Consider the following 10,933-nt stretch of genomic DNA (forward strand, 5'->3'; position numbering starts at 1 on the left):
GTTGTGACAGTTATTGCGAACAGTTACATATTTGTTTAATAGCAATAATAATTTTTAAATGTAATCTGTACATTCATACTAGTGTTAGACCGAATAATGAAACATAAACGCATACATCTGTGTTATGAATAACAGCCTTTTACAGCCAATATGACCAATAATGTTATATTTTGTATGCTTCCTGTAATTTTTATTAGGGAAGGACATGTCTGAAGGACACTGCTGTGCCAACCATTTTCTCTTTCTCCAAGGGCAAAGAACAACAGCCAAAAATAACACGCTTGGTAAGTATTGATGAGGTGGTAAGTGGCATCCCTATTTCATCTGTAAATAGTAATGAGGAGGTTGCATATGTAGACAATATGAGTAGTGCCAACAGCTATGCTGTCAATCAGAGCAATGTCATGATGATGGAAGACACATCTGAACAGGCCTTTGTTGCTCAAGATGTTGTGTATGATGACATTGCTCTGACAGTGAATGTGTGTGAGGATTATGGTTTGGGTAGCAGCGTTCAACACACAAATCGGAGTGGAAAACAATCACACTTTGGTTCTTTGAGTGATCACTGCTACTATATTTCAGAGTCTCCAAAACATTGTAAATGTTACTTGGAGCCTGCATGAACTAAGTAACATTCAATGTCTGCTTTAAAAGAAGTACGTACATACATGTGTTGTCTCAAATTAACCTCAATGTCAGATGTACCTTACTGCGAACCCCACCAATACCAGGATGATTTTCAGTTGGAGTCTGCATGAACGGGGCCCAACTCTTACAAATCACATGCTGCGATGCTACAGTAACATGCAATATTGACACAGTTGTAAGTTATACATAGAGCCTTTATACATAGTGCCTTCCTTAACCAACACATATACCGCTGATTAAACTTATAGTTTGTGTGGGCTTTCCCATGTCACATTAAGGACTGTTCAATATCTCTTAGAGTTCGCATGAACGGGGCCTAAGGTGATATTGATCTGTTTGCCATTTATTATGTGAAATACATATGCAACCTCCCTTGTCAATATTTATGTAGATAGTTTCTGGAATTCAAGGATCAGTTCATGACATATTTACAAAAAATGTATATATTTAAAAAAAAGTATTCTCTCATGTTAAGTTGCCAGCTTCAAAAAGTTAACATCCATGGTTAGTTTTGTTTTATATCATATATATTGCGTTATTGAAGTGTTACAGTAATACATTAATACAGTATTTTAAGTTATGTTACAAAAAAATTGCTTTAAATCTCATTTTTATTTATATTGATTGTCATGTGATTTTTTTTTGGCCTGATTGCTGTTTTCATTACAGCTGGGCAAAATGTTAATATTTAAGGTTGTTCCTATCCCTTAGTTTTCACCATTGTATATTGCTTTTCCAGTGTTGTATGTTTTCTATTTTTTCCATGTCTTGTACCTGTCGTTTTGTAGTGTCTCGTATGTTTGTCCCGTGTTATATGTTCTCACTCATGGCCTGCACCTTGGCGTGGTGAGTGGGCTTTTAACCAAGACAGGCCATACTGAATGTATTGTACCAGTATTTTTTAACCTTGTCATCTTTCTCTCATGTAGGGTGTGTGACGTCCCCTGATTTTTGTGTGTCAGTAACCATACTCATGTTGTCTGTTGATGTGCCAGAGGAGCTGATTGCAGTATCCGTCCTCCAGATGTGGAGCGTGGGGGGTGGGGGGGGGGGGGGGGGGGTAATGTAGGGATGAGGAAGAGCAGAGGTAACAGTGTTATGGCTACAGGTGTTTCTAAATTAACATAAAAAACTCAACATTAGCCATGATGGTCAGGGCTATATTTAGGCCTAACAAAATGGCCCTAAGGCAAAATTCAAAAGCAGTAACACTGCCCACTGTAAGCAGTTCACTGCATTTGGATGTGGCCTTTAAGGCAGTTAGCTATTGTATTTAAAAAACATATCATTTCCCCTAGGTGTGAAATGAACTCCATCTTTCAAAAATAGCCCAGGACTGTCATGTCTAATGTGAGGGTGCTCAATCATGGCACCATTTAAGCTACGAACAAATGTAGCCATAACACTGTTAACAACATTTTAAAAGTGCTGCTCGCTAATGCTAATCGTAAATTCTCTAAGATTATTATTCACGTCGGCACAAATTATGTTTGACTCCGCCAGTCGGAGATCACCAAAATTAATATTAAAGAGGTGTGTGAACTTTCCAGTACGATGTCAGGCACTGTAATTTGCTCTGGCCCCCTTCCTGTTCGCAGGAGTGATGAGATAGTTAGTAGATTGTGTTCACTCAATGGCTCGCTGTCGAAGTGGTGTCCGCAAAATAATATAGAATTCATAGACAATTGGAAAAGTTTTTGGGGCAGACCTGACCTGTTGAAAAGAGATGGTATTCATCCCTCCTAGGATGGTGCTGCTCTTCTCTCCAGTAATTTGGCTCATAGTCTTAAAGATAAAACATGACAATCTGGGGCCGGTTTCACAAAGATAGACTTTGACTATGGCTTAGATATAGTAGATAGTCAGACTTCAGATAGACATCTAAATCAGACCGTTGCACAAAGCACTTAAGACTCTGACTATCTTAAGTAGGACTACACTGCAATGCATTCTGGGTAAAATAAGACATTTTCAAAATAAAAAAACATGGCGGATCTATGGCGTTATTTTTATGTCAAAAGTTATGAGCGTGTAAGACATGCTCACGAGCACATTATGTTATTTCACACGCGCAAAAATGAACCTTCAGCTGGCATGATAAAAGTACTCGCGCACAAATTCAACAACCGAGAGGTGTACAGGTAGCTGCAAGCGAGCGCCTGGCATACTCTCATAGGTTAACTCTGCTTGTACAGCGGGCTTCTGCTCGCGGAGTGCTGTTTTGCTCGCGCAGTGGATTTCTGCTCGCTCAGCTGATTTCTGCTCCCTCGAGTCTACCTGACTTTTGACAATTTGGGGGCGGAAACCAAGGAGGGTACTGACCCTCTTATGATTGGTCACTTTCATCGTAATCACACCCACAGGGACATCCTTGTACCTTGATTGACAGCTCTCATTACAGGAAGCACGGAGTCAAAGTATCTGACGGAGTTCAGTCATTCAGTTAACACTGCACAGTGGACGGAATGGCGGCGACACCTGAAGATGTAGGCGTAGGTGATATTGATATATGATGGGGGCTGTGTGTTTGACAATGTAGCAATTTAATCTGAAATTTGTTTGGAACATGTAAGTAGCTAACATAAGCTAATCAACCTTAAAGGAACACTCCGACTTTTTGGGACTTTAGCTTATTCACAGTATCCCCCAGAGTTAGATAAGTCCATACATACCTTTTTCATTTCTGTGCGTTCTGTAAGTGTTATTTGACGCACCCACCGCTAGCCTAGCTTAGCACAAAGACTGGATGTAAATGGATAAGGTAGCATACTAATCCCATTAAGTGACAAAATAATGCAAACATTTTCCTATTTATGTGTTGTGATCTGTATAGTCACAGCGTGTACAAATAACAAGGCTATATGAGACGGAGACCATTTTTAATCGTATAAATACTGGGAACTATATTCTCACTATACAGATCACAACACATAAATAGGAAAATGGCAAAATTAGCTGTATAGACCAAAGCCACATAGAGATCCAGGCTGTAAACATGTTTTTTTCTGCTGTAAAGTTGGTAATTTTAACATGGGGGAGATACAGATTTGACTCACTTCTGCAGCCAGCCCAAGCGGCCAGTCAATGAATTGCAGTTTAACTCACTTCCGTGTTGGTTTCAAGAGAGAGACGGGGAGGTTGCCGCTTGAGTGCAACACATGTGACAAACTTATTTCTTGCATGGGCGGATGCACTACAAATATGACTAAACACCTACGCCTGCATGGTGTATAAAATTAACAAGGAGTGTAGCGTGTTTGACATGCAGCGCGGTCCACAGTCTCGTCCTCCTCGGGCAACCCTGCGCGACCAACATTAGTAACGTTGCCAGGAGTGCAAAATAATTAATCTGTAACGTTTGTTATTTTGAATAGAAATCATCTCTCATAATTTATCATAAAGCAGTCATTCACGTCTTCTCCGGTTTATTTGTGTTCACATACATGCAATATAGTCCAATGGTGCGCATATTTGGAGAAATAATGATTTATCACCACATGTTTGTAAAATATTTCGTCATACAGAAAAACATTTCTATTCATTTTCCACTGCATTATGCGATCTGAAGAGCTCAAACAGCGAACACATCAAGCTCTGTCTCTGCTCTTCCTGATTTACATCAGTTTATGATATCAGCGCTCTCTCATTCACTGTACAGCTGTCAATCATCTCACGTGGACCAATGCGATTAGGGGTATTTTCATATGAATAGAGAATGTTTAAAGTGAGCTTTAATGCATTGAGTTAGTTTATACATGTACAGAGAGTCCAGACCAGGGTGCAAAGTCTGCATATATAAATCAGTTTTTTGGTCTGGTGCAGAGGCATTCCTAAGTTTCTCCCACATGGGCTGCAGCTCCCGAAACTAAAACTCATTATTGAATCAAAATAATTTCCTCTGTGAAATGAGGCCGTGACAGGTTTTGACTCAACCCTTCAAAGAATCGGAATCGAGAATCGAAAAGAACCGAAATCGAAAAGAAGAATCGGAATCAGAATCGTTCAAATCAAAACGATGCCCAACCCTATTGGCAATGCTACACCACACAATCGTTGTCCTTGTAGTATGTGATTGGCTGAAGCCTTTTCTCTCGCCGCAAAAGTAAAAAAATAAAAAAAATAATAATAATAAAAAGACATTGAAGCGAAAAAATAAAAGTCGTTTATTCGCCGCAGCACATTTGCGTTCGGTGTGGAAGCACTCATTACACAAACAGCTGATCAAAAAATAAAACCATCGGGCGAATTATACGTGCGTCAAAATCAGGTCCAGTGTGAAAGGACCTTAACAACCGCCGTGTAGTGATAAGTGGAAAGTGAGTGCCGCCAGAGCCCGTCTACGGAGAGCCTTGGCACTTCTTATTAGCCCCATTGTATCGATCTTGGTTGCAGTTCCATTAGAATTCCACTGGAGGTGATCGCGGGCGAGTGCAGACTGAATGGGAGTCTATGGGGCTAGACGGCTAAATGTGTCTCTTTCACCCGATTGCCGTTGAGAAATCTCAAATTTTATTGTAGGTTTTGCCAGTTCAACATGGGTTATAGGACGAAAATTGAATGAACGAGTACTTCGATTTCTTACAGGTTGAGTTGTTGTTGCCCATAACACGCTAGCATTCTGCTAATGAACGCTGATTGGTCAGTGAAGGACTGATTATGACCAGAGATACCGCTTGATGGCATCGTGGCATCCGAAGCAGGACCAGAAACAAACAAAACAAAAACTCATCTAGCACGTGTGTTTACCTGTGTCAGCTGTGTTGTGTGTTTACCTGTGTCAGCTGTGTTGTGTGTTTACCTGTGTCAGCTGTGTTGTGTGTTTACCTGTGTCAGCTGTGTTGTGTATTTCCCTGTGTCAGCTGTGTTGTGTGTTTACCTGTGTCAGCTGTTGTGATGAAGTTCAGTGTTGTAGGTGAGGGAAGGAAGAAGACAGGGGTCGGCGAATACTGGGACACTCGTTTTTATTAGCAAGTTTCTCAAAAGTAAATAAAAGGTTGCGCACAGAGCGCCTTCACCGTGCACGCAAGCACAGCACAAAACAAAAATAAACAGTCCAGTTTCTCAAGTTGTTTCTTGCAAAGGGGTAGGCAGCACGAGGTCCCAGTCTAGCTCTCTCTCTCTCTCTCTCTCATTCTCGCCGGCTTATATCCGGTCTCTCCACGCCAATTACTGCAATCAGACACAGGTGTTTATCATCTGCACTTGACCTACTTACTCACCGCTCTGCTCCGTCCTCTCTCTCCCGCTACAGACTTCGCAAAACCACGCCCCCCTCGCCACATACCCCCACCGCCCGACTCAGGCCGGGGAGCCATCCGGTCTGCAGCCTCCCCCCCCCCTCCTCCTGGAGAGGAAGTCGGCCACAGCCATCTGTGCACCCGGCCTGTGGATCACCTGGAATTTAAAAGGCTGTAAAGCTAGATACCAACGGGTGATCCGCGCGTTGGTATCCTTCATGCGGTGGAGCCACTGCAGGGGAGCGTGGTCCGAACAGAGGGTGAACTCCCGCCCCAGGAGGTAGTAGCGGAGGGTGAGAACGGCCCATCTGATGGCCAAACACTCCTTCTCTATGGTGCTGTACATCGTCTCTCTCTTAGAGAGCTTCCGACTGATGTACAGCACCGGCCGCTCTTCACCCTCCACCTCCTGGGACAGGACCGCGCCCATCCCTCTGTCCGACGCGTCCGTCTGTAGAATAAAAGGGAGAGAAAAGTCAGGAGCATGTAAGAGCGGCCCGCCACATAGAGCAGCCTTTATTTGAGTAAAAGCCTGCTGGCACTGCTCCGTCCACTGGACCGTATCTGGTACTTCCTTTTTAGTTAGATCAGTCAGCGGGCTGGCGAGGTCCGAATAATTAGGTACAAACCTTCTATAATATCCCGCCAGCCCCAGGAACTGTCTAACCTCCTTTTTGGTCTTTGGTCTTGGACAGGTCGCAACCGCTGCAGTCTTATCAATTTGGGGACGCACCTGTCCATGACCTAAGTGGAAGCCCAGATATCTTACCTCCACACGCCCAACTGCACACTTCTTCGGGTTGGCCGTGAGCCCCGCCCTTCTCAGCGTCTTCAGGACAGCCCGCAAGTGCTGCATATGACGCTGCCAATCCCCACTATAGATGATGATATCATCCAAGTAGGCAGCGGCATATGCAGCATGCGGCCGGAGAATTCTGTCCATCAAACGCTGAAAGGTGGCTGGAGCCCCGAACAAGCCGAAAGGAAGGGTAACAAATTGGTGTAATCCGAACGGCGTTGTGAAAGCTGTTTTTTCTTTGGACATAGGAGATAAGGGGATCTGCCAATATCCCTTCGTTAAGTCCAGTGTCGAATAAAATCGAGCAGTCCCTAGCCGATCAAGCAATTCGTCAACCCTTGGCATTGGATAAGCGTCGAATTTCGACACAGCATTCACCTTGCGATAGTCCACACAGAATCGAACCGAGCCGTCGGTTTTAGGCACTAAAACTATCGGGCTCGCCCAGTCACTGTTGGACTCTTCTATTACTCCCATGTCTAACATTGCCTCTAATTCGCTCTGAACTACTTTTTTTTTGTGTTCTGGCAAACGATACGGCCGGCTGCGTACAACCACGCCCGGCTCTGTCTCAACGTGGTGCTGAATGAGGTCCGTCCGACCAGGTAGGGGCGAGAACACATCAGCAAATTCTGCTTGTAACCTTTTTACATCAGAGAGCTGGGAGGGTGAGAGGTGGTCTCCACCAGGGGCCAGAGCGAGAGATTGAGTTTTTAGACTCGCCTCTGGCCCGAGATCACTGATTCCACCTCTGACCATTTTTTAAGTAGGTTGAGGTGATAGACTTGATGTGCTCCGCCCCTATCTGTTCGAGCTACCTCATAGTTAAGATCTCCAATTCGCCGTGTGACCTCGAAGGGTCCTTGCCACTTTGCGAGTAATTTCGAGCTAGAAGTAGGGAGTAATACAAGTACTTTATCTCCCGGTGCAAATTGACGAAGTCTAGCCCCCCTGTTGTACAGCCGACTTTGTTTGTCCTGGGCCTGTAGAAAATTCTCCATTGATAGCCGCCCCAAAGTGTGGAGTTTTGCTCTCAGATCCAGGACATACTGAATTTCGTTTTTACTATTCGAAGGTCCGTCCTCCCAAGTTTCTCTAAGGACGTCTAACACCCCGCGGGGCTGACGTCCATAAAGAAGCTCGAAGGGGGAAAACCCCGTGGAGGCTTGCGGGACCTCCCGTACAGCGAACAAGAGGGGTTCTAACCACTTATCCCAATTTTTGGCGTCTTCCTGTACGAACTTCCGAATCATGGTTTTTAACGTGCGATTAAATCGTTCCACCAGCCCGTCAGTTTGTGGGTGATAGACGCTGGTGCGAATCGATTTAATGCCCAATAATTCGTAAAGTTCGCGAATCGTACGTGACATAAACGCCGTGCCTTGATCGGTGAGAATCTCTTTCGGGATTCCCACCCGGGAGATTAATTGAAACAGTGCGCTCGCCACACTCTTAGCGGAAATAGTGCGGAGCGGTACTGCTTCAGGATACCGCGTTGCATAATCCACCAGAACTAAAGCAAAGCGGTGTCCCCGTGCCGACCGTTCTAATGGCCCGATGAGGTCCATACCAATTCGCTCGAAGGGGACCTGCATTAATGGGAGAGGGCACAATGGTGCTTTTGGGTTGGCCGGTGGATTCACCAACTGACATTCACGGCAAGACGCGCACCACTTGCGCACATTCTCGTGAATGCCCGGCCAGAAAAATCGGGCCATGAGACGGTTTAGTGTAGCTGTCTGTCCTAAATGCCCGGCCATCGGATTACAATGAGCCGCCTGGAAAAGCATTTCCCGGCGGCTTTTAGGTATTAACAACTGAGTTGTATCCTGCTTTGACTGGGCGTCTTGGGTCACCCGATACAACTTATCTTTTAAAATTGCAAAGTAAGGATAGGAGAGCGGTTGGTCAGGGTGGAGTAGCTGGCCGTCTATAGAGCGGACCTGATCAAAAGCATGTTTCAGCGTTTCATCCTGAGACTGCTCCAGGGGAAAATCATCGCGCTCCGTAAGGATGGTTCTTTCCAGAGCGCTCCGTTCCCCTGAAGCAGACCCCAGAGGTCCCGACTCAGCTTCTCCCACCTGAGCAACTGCCTCGTTCCTCTCATCTCTTTCTGCCCAAGAGGCATCCGCACATAAATACCCCAATAATTCATTAAATGCTGGCCAATTGGTCCCCAGAATTAGCGGATGCCTGAGGTGCGGATTAATCGCCACCTCTACTCTATGCTTTTGTCCCCTAAATTGAATGTCCACAGGCATTATTGGATAATTCAACACCTCCCCGTGTATACACCGTACCTTAACCATGCGGCTACTATCCAATGCCTTAGGTTGAATCAGACTTTGATGGATGGAGGTTTGGTTACAACCTGAATCCACCAAAGCGGAAAACGTACCCCCCTTGATACTTACTGGTATCTGGTACAGGCCAGCCTGATCGGGGGCAGCTTGTGGCGCATCGGGGACCCGGATCAGTGTCCCCACCTCCATCACCGGACACCGATCGATAAAATGACCCGGATCCCCGCAACGCCAACAAGCCGGCCCAGACTTCCCCGCCGCCCTGGTGGCAGGAAGCGGGTCAAGAGATTGGCGTGGAGAGAGCGGGGAAGCAACCGGTGAAGTAAAGAGACCGCTAGATGAGCTTCCTCCTCTGGGAGGGACTCGGGGCACTGGTAACGGCTCTGCGGGGGTCCCCGTTCTCCATCTGGGCGCTGGTCTGGGCGTAAGCCCCACACGAGACCTGGGAGGAGGGACAGGTTTAGGAGGGGGACATGAGAGAGAGGGGGAAGAGAGAGAGAGAGAGAGAGAAGCGGATGGTAGGGGTTCGCCGACCCCAGGGCACGCCACCATCTGATCTTCCGCCAGCTGGATGGCCTGGTCCAGCGACGTCGGGCGGTGGCACTGGACCCACTGCGCGGTCTTCCTCGGAAGCCGCGCCACGAACTGCTCCAGTACCACTCGGTCGATGATGTCCTCGACGTCGCTTTCGTCGGCCATCAGCCATTTGCGGCAGGAGTCCCGGAGCTGTTGTGCCATGATGAAGGGCCGACCGGACTCTTCGAGGCTCAGCGTTCTGAACCTCTGGCGATGTTGTTCGGGGGTCCGGCCGACCCGCTGGAGTATTGCACGCTTAAGGTCCTTATAGACCAGGAGGTTCTGGACTGGCAGTTGGTGGGCGGCTACTTGTGCTTCTCCGGAAAGCAGGGGAATGAGCCGCATTGGCCAGTCCTCGGTGGGCCACCCCCGGTCCTCCGCAGACCTCTCAAAGAGATCGATGAACGCCTCTGGGTCATCTTGGGGACCCATTTTGTTGAGAGGCAGCGGCGTTGATGTTTCTTTAACAGGGGGGGTGGCCCGAACCTCCCGGTCTATCCAGCTCTGGAACAGCTCGCGGTCTTCCTGCTGGCCTCGGAGGAGCACTTCAAACCTCTGGTCCTGCTCCTCCTTTATCGCCAGCAGTTGCTGATGTTGTTCCTGATGAAGACCGGCGAGCGATGTTATGATGTCCGCAAACGGCGTGGCTGGCGGGGTCTGCATGGCGGCGGCGATCTTCTTCCTCCCGGGTTTCGGCACCAGTGTGATGAAGTTCAGTGTTGTAGGTGAGGGAAGGAAGAAGACAGGGGTCGGCGAATACTGGGACACTCGTTTTTATTAGCAAGTTTCTCAAAAGTAAATAAAAGGTTGCGCACAGAGCGCCTTCACCGTGCACGCAAGCACAGCACAAAACAAAAATAAACAGTCCAGTTTCTCAAGTTGTTTCTTGCAAAGGGGTAGGCAGCACGAGGTCCCAGTCTAGCTCTCTCTCTCTCTCTCTCTCATTCTCGCCGGCTTATATCCGGTCTCTCCACGCCAATTACTGCAATCAGACACAGGTGTTTATCATCTGCACTTGACCTACTTACTCACCGCTCTGCTCCGTCCTCTCTCTCCCGCTACAGACTTCGCAAAACCACGCCCCCCTCGCCACAGCTGTGTTGTGTATTTCCCTGTGTCAGCTGTGTTGTGTGTTTACCTGTGTCAGCTGTGTTGTGTGTTTACCTGTGTCAGCTGTGTTGTGTGTTTACCTGTGTCAGCTGTGTTGTGTATTTCCCTGTGTCAGCTGTGTTGTGTATTTCCCTGTGTCAGCTGTGTTGTGTGTTTACCTGTGTCGGCTGTGTTGTGTGTTTACCTGTGTCAGCTGTGTTGTGTATTTCCCTGTGTCAGCTGTGTTGTGTGTTTACCTGTGTCAGCTGTGTTGTGTA

The 10,933-nt window shown here is 46.9% G+C and overlaps 1 protein-coding gene across 1 annotated transcript; it reads right to left on the bottom strand.

Moving 5' to 3' along the window:
- Positions 1-5,595: 5,595 nt before the first annotated feature.
- On the bottom strand, positions 5,596-10,655 carry LOC309491700 (uncharacterized protein). The gene is made up of 2 exons (XM_082190740.1): positions 9,102-10,655; positions 5,596-5,820 (listed from the first exon to the last, which is right to left on the bottom strand). Exons 1-2 carry the CDS (start codon positions 10,227-10,229, stop codon positions 5,818-5,820), a joined length of 1,131 nt encoding a protein of 376 aa, XP_082046866.1. The 5' UTR covers positions 10,230-10,655; the 3' UTR covers positions 5,596-5,817.
- Between the last annotated feature and the right edge of the window lie 278 nt (positions 10,656-10,933).

Source organism: Leuciscus leuciscus, assembly GCF_965113295.1.
Source record: "Leuciscus leuciscus genome assembly, contig: HAP1_SCAFFOLD_445, whole genome shotgun sequence".
NCBI lineage: Eukaryota > Metazoa > Chordata > Actinopteri > Cypriniformes > Leuciscidae > Leuciscus > Leuciscus leuciscus.

Excerpts from the sequence above, each read along its gene's own strand:
- LOC309491700 (XM_082190740.1), bottom strand. The coding sequence starts at position 10,229 with ATGCAGACCCCGCCAGCCACGCCGTTTGCGGACATCATAACATCGCTC.